At 36.8% G+C, this 27,141-nt stretch overlaps 2 protein-coding genes and 1 pseudogene across 3 annotated transcripts in view; all 3 read left to right on the forward strand.

Moving 5' to 3' along the window:
• The window catches only part of RMDN1 (regulator of microtubule dynamics 1), a 54,142-nt gene that overhangs the window by 6,065 nt on the left and 20,936 nt on the right, over positions 1-27,141 (forward strand). For both annotated transcript variants that reach the window (XR_008292648.1, XM_015074738.3), the window contains exons 2-4: positions 12,501-12,618; positions 19,936-20,032; positions 22,075-22,234. Coding sequence is in view for 1 of the 2 variants with exons in the window: in XM_015074738.3 (XP_014930224.1) it covers positions 12,501-12,618; positions 19,936-20,032; positions 22,075-22,234 (375 nt within the window). In the remaining variant the exon portion in view is untranslated. The remainder of the gene's footprint in view (positions 1-12,500; positions 12,619-19,935; positions 20,033-22,074; positions 22,235-27,141) is intronic.
• Positions 1,633-20,032, forward strand: LOC128312835 (homeobox protein TGIF1-like; annotated as a pseudogene).
• LOC106977238 (L-lactate dehydrogenase A-like 6B) lies at positions 14,717-15,712 on the forward strand. The gene is given in 2 exon segments (XM_015074728.3): positions 14,717-15,431; positions 15,433-15,712. Coding segments are annotated over 2 exon segments (906 nt in total). The 5' UTR covers positions 14,717-14,805.

Below are 27,141 nucleotides of genomic sequence, written 5' to 3' on the forward strand. Positions count from 1 at the left end.
TTACCAAACTTGGTCCTTTCCTCCTGTGAAAGCATCTTTCTACTATAGTACTAAATTGGGGGGCATTTTTGCTATGAATGCCTAATCTTGCTTGCCTCATATACCTTTGTATTGGGGACATTTGCTGCCCTCTCTATTCTGGGGGCTCTGGCCCCTCCCTACTTTATTCTGGGGCCTTTGCCCCTCCCTTCTTTATTCTAGGGGTCTTACCTTGTTTACCCAGACTTGGGTGAGAGCACCCTATGGCTTTATAATTCTTTATGCCTTGCTAACCCATTGGTGCAAGCCCAGGGAATTTCTAAGCTTATTCCCCACAGTTTTCATCCTTTCCTTACTGATGTGATGTATCAGATTGGATGATTTGCAGATATTGAACCACCCTTGCATCTTGGGAATAAATTTCACTTGATTGTGGTGAGGGTTTTTGTTTTTTGTTGTTGTTTTTTTCATGTATTTTTGGATTCAGACTGCTAATGTTTTGTTGAGGATATTTGCATCTGTGTTCACCAGAGATATTAGCCTAGGGTTTTCTTTTGTTGTGTCTGGTTTTGGTATCTGGGTAATAATGCTGGCCTCCCAGAATGAATTTGGAAGTTTTTCTTTTGTAGTTTTTGGAAAAGTTTGAGAAGAATAGATATTAACTCTTTCTAAATGTTGAGTAGAATTCACCTATGAAGCCATCTGGTCTTGGGCTTTTGTTTGTTTGGCATTTTTTGATTAGTGATTCAATTTGCTGATAATTGGTCTGTTCAGATTTTCTGTTTATTGAATTTGGGGAGATTATATTCACTTCTTCTGGGTTGTCTAGTTTGTGGGTATATGATTTTTCTTAATATTCTCTTAAAGTCCTTTGTATTTCTAAGGTGTCAGTTTGTTCTCTTTCACTTCTGATTAAAAAAAATTTTTTTTAATGTTTATTTTTGAGACACACACACACACACACACACACAGAGCGCAGTGGGGGAGGGGCAGAGAGAGTGGGAGACAGAATCCGAAGCAGGCTCCAGGCTCTGAGCTGTCAGCACAGAGCCCAGTGTGGGGCTTGAATTCACGAACCGTGAGATCATGACTTCCGCTGAAGACAACCGACTGAGCCACCCAAGTGACCCTGTTTTATCTTTACAAAATGCCAGCTACTTACTTCAGTGAGTCTCCTGTTATCTTATTAGTCTCTATTTCATTTATTTCTCCTCTGATCTTTGTTATTTCTTTTACTAGCTTTCAGGGTGTTTTTGTTTGTTTTTTGTTTTTTTTGTTTTTGTTTTGATCCTTGAGATGTAAAATTAGGTTTTATATTAGGAGGTTTATTTTTGCTTATTTAAATGTAGGAATAGATTGCTCTGAGCTTTTCTCTTAGACCTGCTTTTGCTGCATCCCCTAAGTTTTGATATGTTGTATCTCCACTTGCACTTGCTTCAACGTATTTTTAAATTTTTCTTTTGATGTCTTCTTTGACCTATTGGTTGTTCAGTAGCATGATGTTTAATCTCCACATATATATGAATTTTCCAGTTTTCTTCCTGTAATTTATTTCTAGTTTTATACCATTATGTTTGGAAAACCACCTGATATGATTTCAGTTTTCTTAAGTTTATTAAGACTTAATATATGATCTTATGATCTGGCTAATATATGATCTTATGATCTGGCTAATATATGATCTGTCCCCAATAATGTTCCATTGAGAAGAATATGTATTCTCTTGCTTTGAGATGGAATGTTCTGTATATGTTAAGTACATCTGGTCTCATATGTTGCTTAAAGCTTATATTTTTTAATTGCTTTTCTGTCTTTGTGATCTAGCCACTTATGAAAGTGAAGCTTGAAGTCCCCTACTATTACCATATTGCTATTTCTGCCTTTAGGTCTGTTAATACTTGTTTTATATACTTAGGTGCATAAATATTCACAAGTATTATATCTTGTTGGATTGAGCCCTTTATCATTATGTAATGACTTTGTCTCATTATAATCTTTGTCTTAATGTCTACTTTATTTCATGTAAGTATACCTTTCTGTAGTTCACATTTGCATCAGATATCTTTTTGCACCCTTCACTTTCAGTTTGTGTCCTTAAAGCCAAAGAATGTCTCTTGTAGGCAGTAGCATATAGTAGAGTCTGATTGTTGTTTTTTTTTAATTTTTATTTTTTAACATTTGTTTTTGAGGGAGCAAGACAGAGACAGTGTGAGTGGGGGAGGGGCAGAGAGAGAGGGAGACACAGAATCCAAAGCAGACTCCAGGCTTTGAGCTGTCAGCACAGAGCCCGATGCAGGACTTGAACTCACGAACTGAGAGATCATAACCTGAGCCGAAGTCAGATGCTTAACCCACTGAGCCACCCAGATGCCCCTTGTTTTGTTTTGTTTTTTTTTAATCCATTCATCTACTGTCTTTTGATTGGAGAATTTGGTCTATTAACATTTAAAATAATTATTGTTAAGTATGAATTTACTATTGCTATTTTGTTTATAGTTTTCTGGCTGTTTTGTTACTCCTTTGTTGCTTTCTTCTCTTGCTCTCAGCCTTTGTGATTGATGATTTTTTTGTAGTGGTATGCTTAGAATACTTTCTTTTGTGTGTGTTTATTGGTTTTTGCTTTGCAGTTACCATGAGCCTTACACAAAACATTTTAAGAGTTATAATAGCTGTCTTATTCTGACAGTGCTGAGATACACCAAGCAGGAGCGGGAACAAAGGAGAGGAGTGGGGAGGATGGTGAGTTGGGCAGGGGAGAGCCCCTGGCTGGCTGCCAGAACATTGTAGCAGGAGGAAGTCCAAGTGTCACTTCAGTTCAATTCAAGGAGCAGGTGCCTGGGAACTGAGCACCTTGATTAACAATAATGGCTGGAGCTCATCTTATAAGTTATAAGTTACAGGAGAGTTGGCCAGAAAGGACAACAGTCACATCCCCACTCTGTCTCCCCTCCTGGCCCTTGGAGACCCTCACATTGCCCTATGCTGGAACTGGGGGGAGGGAGGAGGGAATTCCAGAATGAAAAGCAAGAAAGGTGTTGTTTCAGCGTCGAACAGTGAGATGGAGGATCATGACAACATGTATGTCCCCCTGGACCTTTCCTCTGCTGGTGCAGCAAGAGAAGGCAGAAGGGCAACCTGCTCAAGGAATCTGTTCAGATTCTCTGTGATTGGCTGTATGAGCACTGATACAATGCCTATCCTTCAGAGCAAGAAAAAGCATTACTGTTCCAACAAACATGCCTATCTACACTACATGTTTGTAACTGATTTATCATCACTTGCTGCAGACACTTCACTGATATGCTGAGAAAAGATGGCAAAGATCCAAATCAGTTCACAGTTTCCTGCTGTGGGGCCAGGATTTCTGAAGTGAGCTCTGTGGAGTCAGCAATGTGCGTCAAAAACTTTATACCATCTCTAGCAGAGAGCTCATTGCATTCCTGTACAGCTGGACCAGACCCATCCCCAGGGAGGCCACTGTCCCCAAGCCGTCATCCCCAGGATCAATATTGGCCCGTCCATCAATGATTTGTCATATGATTGTGACTGCGTTGAAAAACATACCTTTCTGTCTCTGCCAGCCAGTTGCTATGGAACAAAACACAGTTATACAGGAAAATACAGCAAGCAGCTTTACAGACAACCTCCCTCATTTGCTGAAAGGACACATGTAAATCCAGACAAAGTACAAATATACAGAGTGGTCTTTTCAACACTCCTCCCCTACTGCACTGAACCTCAACTAGGATTTTAGTGGATTTCGGCTTCTAGTGGATGTTGCATTCAATTGGGCTGCAAATATGGTGCTTCAGGCAAAATTTACAGCTTAACCCTTTTTCAAACGAAACAGTTTTCACAAATGTTATGATTTCCGGGTTGATGGGAAAAAATAAATCGCATTATTTTACAACACACACACACGCATGCACAAATATATATATGTATATGTGTATTCTAGTTTATTTTTAGAGAGAGAGAGAGCACTTGTGCATGCCTGCAAGTGAGGGAAGAACAGAGAGAAAGAAAGACTCCCAAGCAGGATCTGCACTGTCAGCACAGAGCCTGATGCAGGGCTCAGTCTCAGGAACCATGAGATCATGACTTGAACCGAAATCAAGAGTCAGACACTTAACCAACTGAAGCACCCAAGTGTCCCTATTTCATATATTTTTTTAACTAATATTTGACATGGGATTGCTGAAATGAAGCTTTTTGTTACTGAGCTGTCTTCAATGAAATACAATTAATCCAAGAACTCTAAAGTCAAAGCTACTGTAGAAACAAAGGATTTTTAAAAAAATATTTCTTGGTAGGTTATTCATAATGTAAGATGGTTATCCAAATCATGTGATTTTATTTTTCTCTCTCTTCTCCCTTCCCTTTTTATTTTTTTCCCAGACTGCAATACTTAGAGAAACTATAGTATCTTCTCATTTTCATGTGGAACAGGATGCGCACATACTAATTAATAAATTTTCAGTTTTTTTGTCAAGCATGAATCTTGATTGATGCCTTTTTCCATGACAAAATGAAGTATTTTCCTAAAAAAAAAAAAAAAAGTTACAAGTCTATTTGAAGTTGAGAGCCACTTAGTCAAAATGTTTTCTAAAAGCCTTTTTAAAGTTTATTTCTTTATTTAAGTAGTCTCTAAACCCAACATGGGGCCCAAACTCATGACCCTGATATCAAAAGTCACATGCTCTTCTGATTGAGCCAGCCAGGTACCCGTAGAATGTATTCTAAAGTTTTATATTTTTACACTTCCTCCACATTTTGTGTTTTCAGTGTCATGATGTCATGATTTATTTCTTTTCATTTTGTGTATTCCTCAACAGATTATTGAATTTACAATTATTTTTACTTTCATACTTTAATCTTACTAGCTTTATAAGTGATTAACCTAGCACCTTTGCAACATTTGATTATTCTGTATTTTACTATATTTGCCTTTACTTATGAGATTTATACAGTTGATCTTTGAACAACACAGGGGTTAGGGGCAGCAAACCCTCCCCCCCATGCAGATGAAATCTGTGTATAACTTTTGACTGTACAAAAACTTAATTAATACCAGCTTACTAGGAAGCCTTAATAACATAAGGAATTAACACATTTTAAATATTATATGTTCTTATAATTTTTATAATATTCTTACATCTTTATAATAAAGTAAGCTGGATAAAAGAGAATATTATCCAGAAAATTATAAAGAAGAGAAAATACATTTACAGTACCGTACTATAAAAAATCTGGGTATAGGTGGACCCATAAAATTAAAACCTTTTTGTTCAAACTGTGTTGTTCAAGAGTTAATTCTTAGGATGCCTGGGTGGCTCAGTCGGTTGAGCGTCTGAGGCTCAGGTCATGATCTCACGGTTTGTGAGTTCGAGCCTTGCATCGGGCTCTGTACTGACAGCTCAGAGCCTGGAGCCTGCTTTGGAATCTGTGCCTCCCTTTCTCTGTGCCCCTCCCCTGCTTGCACTCTGTCTGTCTCTCTCTCTCTCTCTCTCAAAAATACAGATTAAAAAAAATTAAAAGAGCTCATTGCATTCTCATGTTTTCCTGTTACCAATTAGCACTTTTGTTTCAGATTCTTTAAAGAAGACTCCTTAAGATTACTTGTAAAGCTGGTCTTGTGGTGATGAACTTACTTTGGTTTTGCTTATCTGAAAAACTCTTTATTTTTCCTTCAATTCCAAAGGACAACTTTGTTTGGTAGACTATTCTTGATTGGCAATTTTTTTTTTCTTCTACCACTTTGGATATGTGCCACTTTCTTCAGATTTGCAGTTTCTTCTGAAATATATGTTTATTCTTGTGTGAAGGGTTTCCTTTGTATATAACAAGTTGCTTTTCTTTTGCCACTTTTAAGATTCTTTAGTAGTAATATGTCTTGGTGTGGGTGTCTTTGGGCTCATCTTATTTGTAACTCTGCTTTCTTTATCTGGATATCTGTTGTCTTCCCCAGGTTAGTGAAATTTTTAGCCTTTTCTTTCTTGAAATAAGTTTTCTGCCCCTTTCTCTTACTCTTCTCCTTCTGGGACACCTATAATATGAATGTTGGTCTGCTTGATATTGCCTTGTAGGTCCCTTAAGCTGTCTTCACTCTTTTTCATTCCTTTTTGCTGCACTGATTAGATGAGTTCCACTGCCTTGTCTTAGAGTTCATGCATACTTTCTTCCATTCCATCTAGTCTGCTGTTGAATCTCTTAGTTACTTTTTTTTCTTAATTTTTTTTTTTAACGTTTATTTATTTTTGAGACAGAGAGAGACAGAGCATGAACAGGGGAGGGTCAGAGAGAGAGGGAGACACTTAATCTGAAACAGGCTGCAGGCTCTGAGCGGTCAGCACAGAGCCCGACGCGGGGCTCGAACTCACGGGCCATGAGATCATGACCTGAGCCGAAGTCAGATGCTTAACCGACCAAGCCACCCAGGCACCCCTCTTAGTTACTTTTCATTGTAGTTATTGTCTTCAGTTCTGTGACTTCTCTTTGGTACTTTCCTGTATTTTCAAAATTATCACTTTTTTCATTCTTATTAGCTTGGTAAGCACCTTTATGGCCATTATTTTGGACTCTTTATCAGGTAATTCACTTCTGTTTCATTAAGGTCTTTTTCTGAGGTTTTACTTTGTTTTTTGTTTGTAGCATAATTCTTCTATTTTTTCCCCCTTGACTCTGAGATTTTTATGCATTAGCTAAAACAGCTATCTCTTCCATTCTTGAAGGAATGGCTTCTGTAGGAGAAGCCATTGTAGCTTTATTTAATCCTGCCCTAGTTCTTAGCTGTCCCTCAAACCTTTGTGATGATCCAGGCAGCTTTATTCTTAGTGGCTCCTAGTAGTTGAGGTTGTGCCAAGACCTGTCAGTGTCCTGAGAGGGAGGATCTCAGTCAGTACCTAGAGTCAAACTGATTGGAAGCCAGACCCTAGGGCAGTAGCTTTTAAAGTATGCCAGTATCCCTTTTTCAGGGGGAAGACTGGGAGTTGGGCTTTCTGTCTGCTCCCTTTGTATTGAGCTCTGGGGTGATAGCTAGTTAATAACTGTTTCTTTGTTTGCTACCATTCCATTGAACCCCTGAGCACAAGCCTTGCTGACCCTCAGAACCAGGCTGTTAGAGTGGGTGGGGGGCCTGGTGGGCTATATTTCCGTTTCCTCTGTGTTGCAGCTGCAAAACCCTGTGAGCCAGATGCCTACACAAGCTGTTTTCTTCAAGACATTGACAGTGTGGGATGGGACAGAGAGAGAGTGTGAAAATGCTGCCTACCAACCAGCCTCCTTAGTCTCTGTGGTTGGCCCCAAGATGTGTTTTTAAGTAGAAGCCTGTAACTCAGTCCATAGCTATAAAGATAAGCCAATAGGCCTCTTTAACAGAATAACTGGGGATGTGTTTTGGTCTGCTGTGCCCTGGTTTGGGGGTGGAGGGCGGCGGCGGCTTTGGGGAAAGCCTGTTAAGAACTGTTTTAGTATTTGTTGAAATCCTATTATGCCCGCAAATGTAAGCCCCGTTGGCCACCAGAGCCAGGCAATCAAGTGGCATCCCCTAAGTGGAAGTTGCAAAAGAAGCTGGGGTACTAGAAGTGTACATATCTTTTTCAGTTGATCCCAGTGACCTGGAGCACAGCAGAGAGAGAGCACGATGATTGCATCTTTCCTCCGAGGACTCTGGAGGAAATTGTTGAAGGCCTCTAGATATGTATTAAATTAGATGCTTGTCCTTCAGGCTGAAGTTTTAAGATACACAAGTAAGCCTTTTTCACAGAAAGTGTGGGTACTTCTCAATTAGTTGCATTTGTGCTAGGCTCTGGGGTGGGCGAATTTGCACAAACCCTTTAAGAACTGTTTTTGGTTACCCATATAGTCTTCTAGATCTCACGGATGTGAACTCCATTCACTTTCTAAGCTAGATGTTTGGAGGCTTGTCTCTTGGGTGTAGTTCTTAAAAGTTGGGGTACCTGATGTGGTTTTCAAATTCTCTTCAGGGAGAAGCTTGGGATTGTGAGTTCCCTTCTGATTGTGGGTTAGCATACCACAGTTGGGGTTTATAGCAAGATTTTGTTTCACCTCTCCTCATTTTCATGTGGATTTTTTTTCCCCATTTGTGTAGCGTGAAGGAATCACTCAGCTAATCTTTGGGTTTCTTTCAGAGGAAATGGTTTGACTTGTAGCTGTAGATTTGGTGTGTCTGTGAGAGGACATGTGTTCAGGATCCTTCTACATTGCCATCTTGAACCAGGCCCATTGGGGACTGCTTTAGAGGCTGCCTACCACACCAGATTCAGAAAACCTTATTAATGATGTTAAGTATTTCTGATTAAAAATTTTTAATGTTTATTTATTTTTTGAGAGAGAGAGAGAGAAAGACACAATGTGAGTGGGGGAGAGGCAGAGAGAGGAGACACAGAATTCGAAGCAAACTCCGGGCTCTGAGCTGTCAACACAGAGCCCAACGTGGGGCTCGAATTCACTAACCATGAGATCATGACCTGAGCCAAAGTTGGATGCTCAACCGACTGAGTCACCCAGGCACCCCTAATTTTTCTAAAGGTTATAAGAAACCATGAAAAAGTTTTAAACAGGGAAATTATTTGATCAGATTTTTGTGCAAAAAATAACTTTGTCTAGGACCAAGAATGGATAGGTTAGAGTGTATGCTGTACACCAGATAAGTGATCATTGCTATAGCACAGGTGAGAAATGTAGTAGTTTGAACTTTAGTGGTAGCCATGGAAATGGAAATAAATGGATGCATTCAAAGTACATTAAGGATGCGAACTTAGTGGACCTAAAAATAGCTTTGATGTGGAAGTTGAAAGGAAGGAGTCGAGTTAGTTTTTCAAGTTTCTGGCTAGAACAACAAGATAGATGGTGACGCTATTTGCTGGAATAGGAGGACAGAAGCAATTTGGAGAGGTAAAGAGGGAGGTGAGATGTTTTGGGCTATGTTTTGGGCTAATTAACGTGACTGTCATGAGATAGCCAAGTTGACGTATAGAATAGACAGTAGTTTGATAGGTCTGGTGTTTACCTTCTGAAGTCTGAGCTGGAGATACAGATTCAGGAGTCTTTAGCATATAGTTGTAAATGATGACATGGTAGAGGTTGAAAGTACTTTCTAGTAAGACTAGAAGAAGGCCTAGTACATACTATGGAGAAATTCCAACATTTAAGAGGAGGAGGAGCTGACAGGAAATTAGGAAGAAAACAAGGAGATATGGTAGGCACACATTCCTTTCTATCTAGTGATGAGTTTGTATTTTTGAATTCCTTCTAGCTTGAACTTAGTATAATCAATGTTGAAGAAAAGATCTATCTAGGACATAGCCTGCTTCTTTGGTTGAATAAATATTTTTTGGGAATTCATTATATGAAAGGCATTGTACAGAGTATTGGAGGTGCAAAGTAAAATGGCACATTCTAACTGTCTCAGAATCTCACAAGTTGTTAGTGTCTTTAGGGGGCCACTGAGTCCTGATTCTTTTAATTGACTTTTTTTTAGTTCCAGAAACATGATTTTTATCTATTTTCTCACAGATGAGCCGAGAGCTGCTTCACATTAACCAAACTAGTAAAAGAGTACAACTGGTAGACTGTCACTTCATTAATTTACAGTAAGAAATATAAATGTCAGCTGCCCAATACTGCATTTTCTCCCCTCTCAGAAAGCTAGAATATTATTTGTTGGGCATGACATCAGCATGAGGATGAACACTGTAAATGTATAGTTTTCTCAAGTTATAATAATCTCTGCAAACGTTTCTACCTTGTGATACATCTGCAGTAAAAATAGGGAACTAGGAGACTTACTGATGAAATCTTAGTCTTTTCCTTCTTTTTCTAAGTATCACTACCACCATACACACTCACTCCCCATACCCTGTGTCCCTAACCCCATCTTGCTTCTCCTTGGTAAGTATGAATTAACTCAGAAAATTAAATGTTAAAATTGTAACTTTGTCAAATTCAGTTTTCCTATTTTGCTGTTTTGTTTTGAATCCAGTTTTGTGCAGTATCTTGAATATTCATGCTCAAAAAAGTAAACAAAGCACTCAGTAAATTGGAGTATGTTGGATTCCTCATTCCTGTCCTACATCCTTATGAGAAGTTAAAATATGGGTCAGATGTGAGTCATGAGAGAGACTCTAGAATGGCTACAAGGTTTTTTGTTGGCTTTTTTTTTTTTTTAACCTAAACATCTGGAAGAATGGAAACTCTAGTTTCCATTTACCCTGAAAAGGGAAGTTGTACGGTGGGTAAAGTTAAAGGAAGCAGTGGCTGTTTTAGCTTATAAATGTGAGATGCCTGTTGTACTTCATGTGGAGGTAGATGTTGATTAAGCTGCTGGATGCATGATTCTGAAATTCAGAGGAGTCATCCAGACTTCATATTTTGTTTGTATGTTTTTAACACATTGATGGTATTTAAAGACATGAGATCACCAAAATGAAACAAGTAAAGAAACGATCTGGGACTAAGCCCAGAATATTCCTGGCTAGTGAGGAACCAACCAAAGCAAAGGAGCAGTTGCTGAAACTGCAGATAATGATAGTAGTATCCAAAAGCCAAGAGGAAAGTGTTCCAAGAGTGAGAGAACACAGCAAGTGCTGAAGAAAGGGGCTGGATAGACTAGAAAGAGGCATGAGGAAATTGAGGGTGGTGGTGGTAGTGGATATTTTCATTATCTTGATTGTGGTCATAGTGATGGTTTTATGGGTTTATATGCATGCTTTAATGAATTGTACATGTTAAGTTTGCGATTTATTTTATGTCACTTATGTCTCAATAAAGTTGCTTTAAAAAATTAAAGAGCCGTTCATGACTTTAAAAAAAAAAAAAAAAGGAAATGATCAGCTGTCCAATACTGTTGATAGGACAAGGAAGCTGAGAATTCAGAATTGACCATAGGAAATAGCTGCATCCTGGGTTACCTTAACTAGAACACTGTCAGTGGAGTTGTGGGGATAAAAGTGATTTGTGTGAGTTCAAGAGTGAATGGGAAGAGAGGAAGTGGAGACAGAGCACAGGCAACTTTTTTTTTTTTTAATATTTATTTATATTGAGAGAGTGCACTGACGTATACAAGCAGGGAGAGGGGCAGAGAGAATCAGACAAAGAATCCCAAGCAGACTCCACACTGTTAGTGTGGTGCCTGACATGGGGCTCCATCCCATGAACCATGAGATCATGTCCTGAGCCGAAATTGAGTTGGAAACTTAACTGACTAAGCCACCCAGGCGCCCTGAGTAGAGACAACTTTTTAAAACTTTTGCTGTAAAGAGAAGTTAGAAATGAGACTAAAGAGAGAAGTGAATTCAAGAGGAAGTTTTAATTTTTCAAAGAAAATCACAACTTATAAAGATAGTATAGCTTGGCTCATACCAGTGGGAATGAATCAACAGAAATGGAAAAAATGATACTATTTATGTGAAAGAGAAGAACTGTTGTAGCAAAGAATTGGTGGAGTGGTGTCCATATATATACTCTTTCTTTACCATTGGTTTTGAGAATTCTGGCCATAATTATGAAAATTAATTTATAAATATGTTTGAATATGCTCTTTATTTTATTCATTGTTTAATTAAAAAACTGGGTTTTGTGGATCACTTTTGAACATATCTTTAAAAGCCATGTACATTTTTTATGTGTAGTAATCACCATATTTGATAATTTTCATCTCATCTGTTAAGATTGGTACTTATATGTTAGAATCTTATATTTTATTTCATGCAGTTACAATATCCATGCCTCCTCAAATGAAATATAGATCTGGGGTGCCTGAGTGCTTCATTTGGGTGTGCATCTGACTTTGGCTTAGGTCATGATCTCACAGTTCGTGAGTTCAAGCCCCGCGTCAGGCTCTGTGCTGACCGGTCAGAGTCTGGGGCCTGCTTCAGATTCTGTGTCTCCCTCTTTCTCTGCCCCTCCCTGCTTGTGCTATGTCTCTGTCTCTCTCAAAAATAAATAAACATTTGAAAAAAAATTTTTAAAATGAAATGTAGATCTTATAATGCAGCACTTACCAGCATAACTGTGATTGTTAGATAAGTTACTATCATTAGCCTTAGCCATTGTTAAGAAACTTTTCTTGAAAAAGGATATACTCTCCCTATAAGGTAACTTTGTGAAATAGTTTCACTGAAGAATTTGATGAGATAAATTTTGAGCTTCCAATATTCTTTTTCTTTTAAGTTGATTTATTAATTTTGAGGGAGAGAGAGAGGGACAGGGAGGAGCCAGAGAGAGAATCCAAGCAATCTCTGCACTGTCAGTGCAGAACCTGATGCACGCCTCAAACTCTAGGAACTGTGCCAGACCATGACCAGAACCAAAATCAAGAGTCGGACGCTTAACTGACTGAGCCAACCAGGTACCCCTGAACTTCCAATATGCTTAGGATTGATTGCTTTGGGGGTAGGAGAAAATTGATGTGATTTTTTTTTATTAATGTAATTTTTGCTAGGAGTAGCTGTTCCTGCAAATTTTGTGTTTGATAACTCTGACCATAATTGTTTCCATAGGTGCTGGGAAACCTAGGAGCTTTCAAAAGAAGCCTTTTATTCTCAGCCTTATCTTATTTGGGTTTTGAAGCATATCAAGTATTTTCCCAGGCTGCTGTGGTTCATGCCATAGCCAAAGGTAAGCCTAAGCTAAACATGTGGACTACTTAGAGTTATTTATGTTTTTTATATTTTGTTAATGACTTAGAGTTGTTTTTGAATAGGTAATGAAACTAACATTGTTAAAGGCTATATTATTTTCTGCTTTTCTCTACTTGTTAGTCTGATAATATATATGTGTATGTATGTATATATATGTATGTATCTGTGTGTGTTATATCTGTGTGAATATGTATATATATCTGTATATATATATAATTTCTTCTAGCAATTAGAGTTCCTTCAGTGAGAAATACTCTATTAATACTTTGTAGTTTTATGGGACCCTTGGGGTAAGAATGTTTTTTACATTTTTAAACGGTTGAGGGATTTGTCAGGGAGAGATATATATACCACAAAGACTATATCTGGCCCTTATGACACAATGATTTGTTTGTTTCCTTAATTCCAAGGTATTACACTCTTCTTGGTATAGTTAGGAAAGGCCCAATTACTTTGAGGTAGAAGTATTTTATTTACCAACAATGCAATTTTGTACTAAATATCAAGTAACTGTTAGAAAAGTAAAAAAATTCCATCAAATTTTTTATTTGGCATTCTATAGGTAAGTAAACATAGACTTGCCATATGTAAAAAATTAAATGTAATTAAACCAGTTGTGTATGTAGAGAGAGCCATAATTTCAGTATATTAGGAAAAAAAAACCCTTTTTTTAATGTTTGTTTATTTTTGAGAGAGAGAGAGGGGGAGTTGAGGAGAGGCAGAGAGAAAGGGAGACAGGATCCAAATTGGGATCTGGGCTGACAACAGAGAGCTTGGTGTGGGACTTGAACTCACGATCCACAAAACCATGACCTAAGCCAAAGTTGGACACTTAACTGACAGACTGCCCCAGGTGCCCCAGAAAAAAAACTTTTAATTTATGGGTTAAACCTTTTTATTTTTTATAGTCCCCACCTTTTAATCATCAAGAAAGTGACTGGGGAAGGAAGCAGAGATTTTGTTTTGAATAGATGTTCTTTTTAAAGTTGTGATAGATGAAGAATTTGAGAATATTAGCCAAAAACTACTAGTTATTTATTGATTTCATTCACCCATGACTATTCTTATCTTTAAAAGAGCAAATAATTGAGAATTACTATGTTTTTGTTTTATCTTTTCCTTTTTTAATGGATAATTTTTATGAAGGATAAAGTAGAGGATTTGATTCCATAGACTTTTCACCCTAACCTCAATTCTCATAGAAACCTTGTAAAGTAGTTAGGACAAAAGTGTATTATGACATGATAGTTTTTTAAAACTTATCCTTGAGAGGTGTTGCAGTTTTAAGATTTTTCTGTGTGTGTGTGTGTGTTCGTATTCCATTATGGTATTTAAAAAAAATTGTTTTTAAATTTATATTTATTTATTTTTGAGAGACAGAATGAGACAGAGCATGAGTGGAGGAGGGGCAGAGAGAGGAGACCCAGAATCTGAAGTAGGCTCCAGGCTCTGAGCTGTCAGCGCAGAGCCTGACGTGGGGCTCGAACCCACGAACTATGAGATCATGACCTGACCTGAAGTCGGACACTTAGCCGACTGAACCACGCAGGCGCCCCTGCTATTTTTTTCAAAGTGAACTCTGCCCAAGGTGGGCTTAAACTTAGGACCCAGATATCGTGAGTCACATTCTTTACTGACTGAGCCAGCCAGGCTCCACCCATTATAGTATTAACTTTTGAAAAGAAGCTCAAAGTTAAAACTTCTTCAAAGTCAAAGTGTCAGAGCAGAAATGAGAACTTTAATCAATTGTTTTTCATCTGTCACAGTTTCAGTGTGCTTTAGCACCATTTCCTTACAGAAAATTAGTGCAAATTTGTAGTGCTTCCCTGAGCAACAAAATATGGCACTTTGAGAGGCAAAGCTGAAATTAATTTTAGCTTTAATGGTAATAGTCCCTTTTTTCAAAGGTATTTTTATTTAAAATTACTGTGTATACAGTAGATTAAAAAGAACATTTTAATGTGCTAGACAGCTTGTGAGGGTCCACAAACTGGGTGTGGTCTTGCGTAGCCACAGTAGCTAGCTGGCAGGGTGGAGTGGGGGAGGAGAATTAGGGGTTTAGTGTGTTAAATTAGGGGTTTAGTGTGTAAATAGTGTGTTATGCCTCAAAGAACACTGATGTGGCTTTTTTCCCCATTCTCTTCCTCTACTTGCATGAGACACCATGAGCTGGGCTGGGGGAATCCTGTGGGCAAGCCAGAGACCAGGCACCATAGGAGTGAATTTCTTTTGCCTAGGGATGGCTCTGTGTCCCTGCCAGGTGGCATGCATCTCCTTTAGGGACAGCTGGTCCTTCAGTCCAGTCTCCAAGATTATAACTGTCAGGTGTGAACTTACTAAGACTTTCACTTCAGAGGAGACAGTTCATCACAATAAGATCTCCATTATAGGAACTGGATCAGTTGGCATGGCCTGTGGTATCACCATCTTATTCAAAGGCTTGAGTGATGAAGTTGCCTTTGTGGATGTTGATGAAGGCAAACTGAAGGGTGAGACAGTGGATCTTCAACATGGCAGCTCTTTCATGAAAATGACAAATATATTTTCCAGCAAAGATTACCTTGTCAGTGCAAACTCCAACCCAGTGATTATCATAGCAGGTGCATGTCCAGGAAAAGGACAAACATGCCTTGATGTAGTCAAGAGAAATGTGTCCTTCTTTAAATTAATGATTCCCAACATTACCCAGTATAGTCCCCAGTGCAAAATGATAGTGGTTTCCAGTCCAGTGGATATCTTAACTTATGTAGCTTGGAAGTTGAGTGCATTTCCCCTGTTATTGGAAGTGGCTATATCTGGATACTGCCCATTTCTGTTTCTTTATTGGGCAAAGGCTCGGTATCCACTCCAGAAGTTGTCATGGATGGATCTTTGGGGAACATGGAGACTCAAGTGTACCTGTGTGGAGTGGAGTTAACATTGCTGGTATCCCCTTGAAGGATCTGAATTCAGAAATTGGAATGGATAAAGATCCTGAGCACCCTTATGAAGTTATTGATGGAGAGATAGTAGTTATAGGATTATATATCAAACTTTTGAATAAACTTGAATTCATATATGTGTATATATAGTAGTTGCTATTTGGTCTAAATGTATGATGTATGTGTTTAATGTGTTATAGAAGTTCTGGTTCTTTTCATCCAGTATATACCAATTCTTTCATTCTGGCTGGATTTTGTATTCATTTATATGCTGTTTTAAAAAAAAGTTGTAACTTCCTCTACAAATGTAAAAATAAAAGTATTTACAAACAAAAATAGCTCTGTTGATTCCAATTCTAACACCAAATAAAACCTTGATTTGACCTTGAAAAACAATTTTTAATATTCTAAGGTGTAACTTATTCTGAAATCTAAATGTATTGTCTTTATTACAGATTTTAATGAAAGCTGCCTTATATTTTAGAATCCTTTCTGTGTTTTCAAGCATATTTTGAGCACTTAGAACGTTGATACAAAATATGGAGTATGGATATTAGCCTACTTTGATTTTCTTTAGCTTTGTTTTCTTACATAAAATGTCATTTTATAATTAGTTGATTGGCATGCTCATTATAATTTGTGAGACTAGGCCATAGCCCTTGGGGAAAAAAATCAATTATTGATAAAATATAGAGATCAGATTTTCTTTTAACTTGGAAAATGATTCATGTTCCTATAAAGTCTTAATTACATCACTCCTTACAAGTTTTACTCTGTCATATATCTGACTCCCATTTCGTGTGCTGTGATCTTTGTATTTTTTAGGAAATGATCTTTAGAGAATTCTCATCAAAACTTCTCTTTATAGCTGCTTCACCATTGAAGCCAATTAAAATTTTTTTTCCTCATCAGTATACTGGGATAAAATCCTATTCTGAAGTGAGATGTTTTTAGAAATTAAGGGTATATATATTTTTTTCACCTTTCATTTGGATGGGATTCTGAGACTCATTTTTAAAATGGTAATGTCTATATTTACCACAAGATAATGCAAATACCCACTTGGTCGTAATTGAAGAACTCCAGTAGAAAGTTTTTCATTATTTCCTTAAAATAGACAAAATTTAAAACTCCTAAAGATATGCTAATACAGTCACAGTACTCGTGTGTGTGTGTGTGCGCGCGCGTGTGTGTGAAAGTTCACTTGTAAAGTACCTAAAAGATAATTATAAGTGGCCCATTAATAAATAAAGATTCGTCATATCACTTCACTTGTCTCTCTTCATATACCTGTATTGATTCCTCTTTGATGAATCTACAGAACTGAGGCTAGTGCTCCTTCATCTGTGTTTCATTGTACTACAGCAGGGCATAAAGAGGTACTGTGCATCCAGTACTGCTTAGGCACAGTATTGTTGATGTGAAAAATTTGCCTTAAATTTTGATGATGTTGTTGCTACTTAGAGCCTTCTAACCCTAGAAAAATCCTAGAGTATCTGAAAAAATCTAGATACTCATTTGTAAGTTCTATAAGGAGAAACTTCTAGAAATAGAGCTGTTTTGCTTGCTTAGAGGAGTAGAGTTTTTGTCCAGATACCTCTCACGTGGTTAAGAGTACACGTACCAAGAAAAACCAGAAAGCCAAAATTTACTAACTTAGGTCACATCAGTGACATTTTTTTAAATTCTAAAAATTATCTTGTGCATATTCATTTTAGGCTAAATTTAAGATTTCATTGTACAGCTGAATTAATATCTCAGTTCATCCTGGATATTCATTATTAAGTTGAAAAGTAATTTACTTTAAAAGTGTAGTCCATTTTATAGAATATGGTCTCTTTATGTCAGTAACATAGCTTATTTTTAAATATTTTCAGGAAAAGTACAGAGCATTAAACAAGTAAAAAAAAACCAAAACAAAACACAGCTGATTTGCAGATATGAGTGGTCTACAGTATGCTCCCACCCTAGTGCCTATGTGAGTCTGTAGTATCAGAGTAAGTGCATTTTTTTCTTGTAAATTGCACACTGTATGATTTTAGAATTTCTGTTTAAGAATTAAGAAAAACAGGGGCGCCTGGGTGGCTCAGTCGGCTAAGCGTCTGACTTCGGCTCAGGTCATGATCTCGCGGTCCGTGAGTTCGAGCCCCGCGTTGGGCTCTGTGCTGACAGCTCAGAGCCTGGAGCCTGTTTCAGATTCTGTGTCTCCCTCTCTCTCTGACCCTCCCCCATTCATGCTCTGTCTCTCTCTGTCTCAAAAAGTAAATAAACGTTAAAAAAAAAAATTGGAAAAAAAAAAGAAAAACATTTAAACCCTGGATATTCTAGCTTATGGTACTATACTGTATAATAAAGAAATAGGAAGTAAGTGATTTAAGAAGTTAAGAATAGTGCACAAAAGATTTAAATCATTTTAAATTATTAACTTTATTTCTACATTCTTCTTTTAATTGTGTGGATGATGAGTTGAAGCATTCCTAGATCACGTTAAGGACAGTAATCTCTATCAGTCTTCTTGGAAAGTCTGAGAAAAATCAGTGAATAGATTTGAATATAGCTTTGCTATTTACACATACCATGTATACATTCAAATATGCCAGATCAGTATATTTAATATTGTATAAGTTTTGTGTGACAGCAGCTGTAACAAATTACCACAAATTTAGTAACCTTAAACAACATAGATTTATTATCTTACAGTTCTGTAGTTCAGAAGTCCCCCAAATGGCTCCCGGTAGATTAAAATCAAGGAGTCGGCAGGGCTGTATTTCTTTCTGGAGGCTTTAGGAGAGAATTCTTATTTTCAGCTTCTAAAGGCTTTCCACATTCCTTTACTGAAGACCCCTTTCCTCCATGTTACAAACCAGCAATCATTTCACTCTGGCCTTGTTTTCTTTGTTATACCTCATCTGACTTTCTTCTTCCACCTTCCTCTTCTACTTTTAAGGACTCCTGGGAGTATATTGGGCCCCCTGGCTAATCCAAGATCATTTCCTATCTTAAGGTTAGCTGATTAGTAGCCTTAATTCTAGTTACAAACTTAATTCCCCTTTGCCATGAGACCTATACATTTTTACAGGTTCTGGTGATTAAGATGTAGACCTTTTAGGGACCATTATTCTGCCTACCACAAATATTGACTAAGAATGCTAAGATTACTACTTTTTAAGAATCTTTGGGTTGTTGGGAGTGCCTGGCAGGCTCAGTTGGTAGAGCACACAACTCTCGATCTTGGGGTTGTGAATTTGAGCCCCAGCTTGGGTATAGAGATTACTTAAAAAAAAAAAAATCTTTGGGTTGTTGTAACCCAAATTTGGACAATCAGCCACTGATAAAAATATACAATAAAATGGAAGCAAACTTAAGAAAGTTAACCAGCCATGTGAATATTAAATTCTAACACCCAACCAGATTGAGGTAGGATTAAAGAAGAATTTGCTAATTCATTTAATTTTTCTTAAGCTAAAGTATATCATGATGTTAACTTAGTAAAAAAGTACTTCATATAGTGTCAAATTCAGATTTTTTTCTGGTCTAGAGCTTAATTTTTAAAAAAATTAAACCTCAAATACATTCTTATCAATTAAAGCATACTAAGGTAAATAATAAACTTAATTGAACATATTGAAATGTTGGCTTATCTGTAGGACTAAGTAATACTGTACCCTTATAGAAGACAATTGAGTATGTTGTTCCTTAGTAATAATTGGAATATCCTGAAATTCAAGCTTACTGTTTTTTTCAGGAACTAATCAACTTTTTTTAGAGCATCATATTGTCTATAAGGTTTGTATGTTTTGTAGTAATGTATAAACTAGTTAATGAATTGGTTGGTGTATAGTGCCAGTGAGGGTAGTTTCAGATTCTCTGTGTAGTTAAATTCATGTAAGTTTTTGATGACAGATTTGACTCTTTCTGTAACAGCATCTGTATAAGTTAGATCATAGAGTCTAGTGAAACAGTGTGCAGTCCATTCAAATTAATAATTTTCAGTACTGGAAGTGGATATTACATCATCATTTTCAACAATGGATGGTATTTAGCAATGACAACAGAGAGTTTGTGTGTGTGTAGGGTAAGGGTACCATAACTTTCTTGCAGGAAATTGCATTTTAAAAAATATATTTAGTCAGTTCCACAATAAGTTTTCTATGTTTTTCTTTTCTCCGGTTTCAGTAAACACTTACTGCGATAGCTTCATTTACTTCTTTCTGCTACACTTAAATATAGGTTCTTCAGAATTTCTGATACTTCTTTATAGGTGATTTCTATATCTAATTTCTTTTTCTTATATATGAAAGTGTTTATGTTTCTTAGCATTATTGCCATCTGGCTTGGGAAGACCTACTTTATTGTGTCTTTTTCATTTTTAGTGTTCAGAGTTGAAGACATTCTTGAACAAGCAGACTACCTATATGAGAGTGGAGAAACAGAAAAACTTTATCAGTTGCTGACTCAATACAAGGAAAGGTAGGCAATATATGACAGGCTTGGGTTTGCAGTTTCCTCCAAGTTTTTTTTGTTTAACAATTAAGATGGTTCTTGGTGCTTGAAATTTTTATAATTTTTAAAAAAAATTTTACTGCAAAATAATGTTTCTTAGTGTTTAATTTATAGTATAATGTTTCAGTAAATGATTCACAAGTGCTACATGTATCTCAATGATTTAATAAAGGTGATTCTCCATAGTTACTCTAGTAGAATGTTGAAGTATTTTTTTTACATTTGTTATTTTGCTTTGGATCATATGAGGTAGTTGTATATATGGTTATCTCATATATCTATGTTGTATATTTCTCATCTTTTTAAGTTAATTTCTTACTGGCATAGGATATAAATGAATTAGGATGATCATATGCCACCATTGAATAGTATCTGTGTATCACTTCAAATTTTTTTTTTTAATGTTTATTTTTGAGAGGGAAAGAGAGTGCAAGCAGGGGAGGTACAGAGTGAGTGGGAGATGAAGAATTCGAAGCAGGCTTCAGGCTCTGAGTTGTCAGCACAGAGCCCATTGCGGGGCTTGAACTCATGAACCGTGAGGTCATGACCTGAGCTGAAGTCGGATGCTTAATGACTAAGCCACCCAGGTGCCCCTGTGTATCAGTTTAGAAGCAGTTTTTTAGAGAAACTAAAAATGCCTTCTTTTTCCATTTTAAGTATTAGATTACATGTTTAGTCCAGAGTATCACTATGTAGTCAGTTTTGGGAAGGATTCAAGTGGAAGGAGATTCTACCCTATTAAATAGGTTAAATAAGGCTAAAATGGCATTGCCAGACCACATATCTACTTAATCTTCTAAGCTAAAGATACTGAGTCATTTTCAGCTACCTTTCTTAGATTCCCAAGACCAGTTTTCCACCACAGCCCATCAATTTTACTTCCCAAATGTCTATAGGATCCATTTTGTCCTCTCCATGTTCCCCTTAGTTACTTGTAGGGGCTGGTTTGGTATTTTATAGTCATTTCAGTAATTACTTGAAAAGCAAGCTGTAAGATAGTTACCCCATATTTAATTATAGATATACAGTTGCTACCTTTAGTTTCAAAATTTTATGTGACTACCATTTTTTTAAGTTTATTTTTTATTTTGAGAGAGTAAGTGAGAGAGAATGTGAGCAGGGGAGGAGCAGAAAGAGAGGGAAAAAGAGAATCCCAAGCAGGCTCTGCTGTCAGTGCAGAGCCCCATGCAGGGCTTGATCCCGTAACCGTGAGATCATGACCTTAGCTGAAATCAAGAGCTGGATGCTCAACCGACTGAGCCACACAGGCCCCCCAGGTGAATACCATTTTTTGTTAAGAAATATATAATGGGCTTAAGGGCAGACATTTAATAAAAAGGATAAAAAGTCTAATGTTTTAAAAAATATTTCTAACTCTTAATTATGGTTACTATTTCATTTATTAACCGTTTCTTAGTTTATAAAAATATTTTCAAATGGAAGTTCTTCAAGGGGTCCAGTGCCCTTACTTGAAATATTGCATGCATCATGGAATGGATGACACACGCAAACATAGGATTTATCTTGAGATTTTGTTATATTCAGTCATTTATTAACACATATTTATCATATGCCTATTGTGTGCTAGGTACTGTATTTTGGTCTACGGATATAGCAGTTTTGTTTTTTAAAGCATGATCCTGTCTATAAAACTTATTTATTTTATGGGACTATCTGAACCAGATAGTGAGTTGTCTGAAGTGCCAAAGCCTTAAGTTACATGTTGAATTTGTAGTGCGTTTGGAGAATTAAAATACAAAGGTCTTTTCTAAGGAAGTTAATATTTTAGATATCATAAGAAAGTTTAATATTTATGTGTAGTATTTTGTAGGAAATTTTAGCAAATAAAGTTTTTGTGTGAAAGAATATAGCATTGTGAATAATGACTTTTGACACTGCTAAATCTTCACTGACCTGTAAGACCATCATTATGTATTCATTAGTGCTGTGACCTTTAACAATTTTTACATTTGAGCTAAACTGGTTATTTTATATTTATTTCAAATTAGTGAAGACGCAGAGTTACTGTGGCGTTTGGCACGGGCATCACGTGATATAGCTCAGCTTAGTGGAACCTCAGAAGAGGAGAAAAAGCTCTTGGTCTATGAAGCCCTAGAGTATGCAAAAAGAGCACTAGAAAAAAATGAACGCAGTTTTGCAGCTCATAAGGTGAGGTCCTTAATATAATGAAACTGTTACTATCTATTGAGAGGTACATTAGTCTATACCTACCTATGATTCCTGATTTACGTGGGAAAGAAAATTTGTCTATATTAAAGAAGTAGGGAAGAGATTTATTTTTATAACATTTGTTCAAAAAGATGTAGTTTTTTCTTTGCATTCTTGAACATTTATTCTAACTTTATTAGTGTGTTGATAACTTAGTTTTGTGAATGCTTATTTTTTTATTTTTAAAAAATTTTTAACATTTATTTATTATTGAGAGACAGAGACAGAACATGAGCATGGGAAGGGCAGAGAGAGAGGAAGACAGAGTCTGAAGCAGGCTCCGGCTCTGAGCTAGCAGCACAGAGCCCGACGCGGGGCTCGAACCCACAAACTGCGAGATCATGACCTGAGCCAAAGTCGGACGCTTAACCGACTGAGCCACCCAGGCACCCCTGTGTATGCTTATTTTTAAACAGTTAATAGTTTCATGAATTACCTATACCTTTATTCCTAGTAGTATAAGCACTTGACAATTGTTTACTCATTTTCCTCACATTATATTTCTGTTTTATGTAGAGGTGAGAGTAGAGTGGCTGGACAGCTGAGACCTAGTGTAACTTTCACATGTAACTCTGCTACTTTCTGAATTTCCTAATTGGTTTAGAATAATGTTTTTCAATGGACACTGTAGGGAGACATGGGGACATTATTTGTCTTTTGATTAGGACATCATGTTATCATGTTGGACTATCCTCAGCAGACCCCCAAAGTCATTGTGACAGCCAAATTCCATCTCCACCATTTCTAAATGCTCCCTTGTTAGAGGCCAGTCTCCCTCAGCACCCCCTCCCTGATTAATACTGGTTTATATTAAAAATAAAAAATAAGGATTCTTTAAGTTTGTTGAGATTTGTTTTATAACCCAGAATATGGTCCACCTTTGTAAATTTTCTTTGTGCACATGAAAAGAATGCTTATTCAGTTTCTTGTTGGGAGTATTTTATAAATGTCATTCAGGTCACGTTGGTTCATAGTGCTGTTTGAGTCTTCTGTATCCTTAATGATACTCCGTCTGCTTGCTGTATAAATTATTGAGAGAAGGATGTTGAAATGTCCAAGTATAGTTGTAGGTTTGTTTCTTTGCAGTATTTTTAAATTTTTTTCTTTCTTTTCTCTTGTATTTTATTTTACTTTTTAAAATTTACATCCAAGTTAGTTAGCATATAGTGCAACAATGATTTCAGGAGTAGATTCCTTAATGCTCCTTACCCATTTAGCCCATCCACCCTCCCGCAACCCCTCCAGTAACCTTCTGTTTGTTCTCCATATTTAAGAGTCTCTTATATTTTGTCCCCCTCCCTGTGTTTATATTACTTTTGCTTCCCTTCCCTTGTGTTCATCTGTTCTGTGTCTTAAAGTCCTCATCTGAGTGAAGTCATATGATATTTGTCTTCCTTTGACTAATTTCACTTAGCATAATACCTTCTAGTTCCATCCACATAGTTGCAAATGGCCAGATTTCATTCTTTTTGATTGCTGAGTAATACTCCATTGTGTATATAGACCACAGCTTCTTTATCCATTCCTCCATTGATGGACATTTGGGCTCTTTCCATACTTTGGTTATTGTTGATAGTGCTGCTATAAACATTGGGGTGCATGTGCCCACTCAAAACAGTATAACTGTATCCCTTGGATAAATACCTAGCAGTGCAATTGCTGGGTTGTAGGGTAGTTCTATTTGTAATTTTTTGAGGAACCTCCATCGTGTTTTCCAGAGTGGCTGCATCAGTTTGCATTCCCACCAGCAGTGCAAGAGAGATCCTCTTTCTCCGTATCCTTGCCAACATCTGTTGTGCCTGAGTTGTTAATGTTAGCCATTCTGACAGGTGTGAGGTGGTATCTCATTGTGGTTTTGATTTGTATTTCCCTGATAATGAGTGATGTTGAGCATTTTTTCATGTGTCAGTTGGCCATCTGGATGTCTTCTTTGGAGAAGTATCTATTCATGTCTTTTGCCCATTTCTTCACTGGATTATTTGTTTTTTGGGTGTTTAGTTTGATAAGTTCTTTATAGATTTTGGATACTAACTCTTTATCTGATATGTTGTTTGCAACTATCTTCTATTCTGTTGGTTGCCTTTTAGTTTTGCTGATTGTTTCCTTCACTGTGCAGAAGGCTTTTTATTTTGATGAGGTCCCAGTAGTTCATTTTTGCTTTTGTTTTCCTTGCCTCTGGAGATGTTAAGAAGTTGCCGTGGCCAAGATCAAAGAGGTTTTTGCCTTTCTCCTCAAGGATTCTGATAGCTTTCTGTCTTACATTTAGGTCTTTCATCGATTTTGAGTTTATTTTTGTGTATGGTGTAAGAAAGTGGTCCAAGTTCATTTCTCTGCATATCGCTGTCCATTTTTCCCAGCACCACTTGCTGAAGAGACTGTCTTTATTCCATTGGATAGTCTTTCCTGCTTTGTCAAGATTAGTTGGCCATATGTTTGTGGGTCCATCTGGGTTCTCTATTCTGTTCCATTGATATGAGTGTCTGTTTTTGTGCCAGTACCATACTGTCTTGATGATTACAGCTTTGTAATACATCTTGAAGTCCAGGATTGTGATGCCTTCTGCTTTGGTTTTCTTTTTCAAGATTGCTTTGGCTTATCGGTGTCTTTTCTGGTTCCATATAAATTTTAGGATTTTTTGTTCTAGCTCTGTGAAGAATCCTGGTTAATTTGATAGGTATTGCGTTTTTGTTTTTGTTTTTGTTTTTAATTTAAAAAATTTTTTTAGAGAGAGAGAGCATTAACAGGGGAAGAGAGGCAGGGAGAGAAAGAGAGAGAGACAGAGAGAATCCTAAGCAGGCTCCATGGTCAGCACACAGCCTGATGCTTGGCTTGATCCCATAACCCTGGGATCATGACCTGAGCTGAAATCAAGGACCCTCAACTGACTGAGCCACCCAGGTACCCCTTTTTGCAATTTATTAATTTTTGCAGCATGTATTTTAAAGTGCTGTTATTAGGAATATAAACATTTAGGATTGATTATATTTTCTTGATGCATTGACCTCTTTATCATTATAAAATGATCCCCTTTATCTTTGAAATAACTCTTGGGTTTTTTTTGTTTGTTTTTTTCTTTTTCTTTTGGTTTTATAGTCTACTTTGATATTAACATAGCAACTCTTATTTTCTTTTGATTAATGAAAGAATTTGTAGCATGTTACATCCTTTTCTGTCCTTTTACTTTTAACTGATTGTGTCCTTATATTTAACATATACTTGTAAACAGGTGGTAAGTCTTTGATTTTTACTTCTGTATTTTGCATCATATAAAATTCATCATTGTAATAACGTACACTGCAGTAGATTTTTAACATTTTCACTGTGTTGTGCAGTCATCATCACTGTCTAATTCCAGAATATTTTTGTTACTCCCAAAACAAATCTTATATTTATTACCAGTTAATCCCAATTCTCCACTTTCTGTCCCCTGCCAAGCACTAATCTAGTTTCTGTCTCAGTGAATTTGCCTGTTCTAGACATTTTATATAAATGGAATCATATAATATGTGTCCTTTGTGTGTTTCGCTTCTTTCCCTTAGCATAATATTTTCAAGGTTTATCCATACTGAGTATGTGACAGTACTTCATTTTTTTATGACTAATACTTCATTGTTTGGGTATACCAGTTTTGTTTATCCATCAACTAGTGAACATTTAGGTTGTTTCTACTTTTTTGCTATTATGAATAATAGCACTGTAAACAATTGTGTACAAGTTTTTGTGTGAACGTCTGCTTTCACTTCTTTTTTTTCTTATTGAGGTAACTTCACACAACATAAAATTAACCATTTTAAAGTGCCCAATATAGTGACATTTAATACATTTACAATGTGGTGTAACCATTACCTCTATGTAGTTCCAGAACACTTGTATCACCCTGGAAGGAAACCCTGTACCCATTAAGTAGTCACTTTCTATTTACTCTTATTCCCAGCCCTTGACAAGCACTAATCTGCTTTCTGTCGCTATGGCTTTACCTACTCAGGATATTTCCTAGAAGTGGAGTCATACAGAATGGGATCGTTTGTGTCTGACATCTTTCACTTATCATGTTTTTGAGGCCCATCCACATTGTAACATGTATCAGTACTTTATTCCTTTTTATGGATGAATAATATTCCATTGTATGGGTATATACCACATTTTGTTTACCTATTGATTAGTTGATGGACATTTGGATTATTTCCACATTTTTGGATATTGTTTATAGTATAACTATCAACAGTCATGTACAAATATTTGTTTAAATACCTGTTTACAATTCTTTTGAGTATCTAGGAATGGACTTGCTGGGTCATATGTAATTCTATGTAATTCTTTTTGAGGAACTGTCAAATTGTTCTTCAAAGTAGCTGTACTATTTTACATTACTGACAGCAATGTATGAGAGGGTTCCAGTTGCTTCACAACCTTGCTAACTCTTGTAATTATCCATTAAAAAAAATTAACAATTACTGGGTGTGAAGTGGTTTCTTATGGTTTTGATTTGCATTTTCTAATGAGTAATGATGTTGAGCATCTTTTCATGTGCTTATTTGACATTTGTATATCTTCTTTGGAGAAATATCTATTCAAATTCTTTGCCCATTTTTAAGCTGGGTTTGTCTTTTTATTGTTGAGGGTTTTGTTTGTTTGTTTATTTTTGAGAGAGAGAGAGCACAAGTGGAGAGGGGCAAAGAGAGAGGGGGACAGAGGATCCAAAGCACGCTCTGCACTGACAGCAGCGAGCCTGATGTGGGGCTCAAACTCACGAACCATGAAATCATGACCTGAGACGAAGTTGGACACTCACAACTGAGACACCCAGGGTCCCCTTTATTTAGTTTTAAGAGTGTTTTCTGAATATT

The sequence above is a fragment of the Acinonyx jubatus genome, chromosome F2 (assembly GCF_027475565.1).
Source record: "Acinonyx jubatus isolate Ajub_Pintada_27869175 chromosome F2, VMU_Ajub_asm_v1.0, whole genome shotgun sequence".
NCBI lineage: Eukaryota > Metazoa > Chordata > Mammalia > Carnivora > Felidae > Acinonyx > Acinonyx jubatus.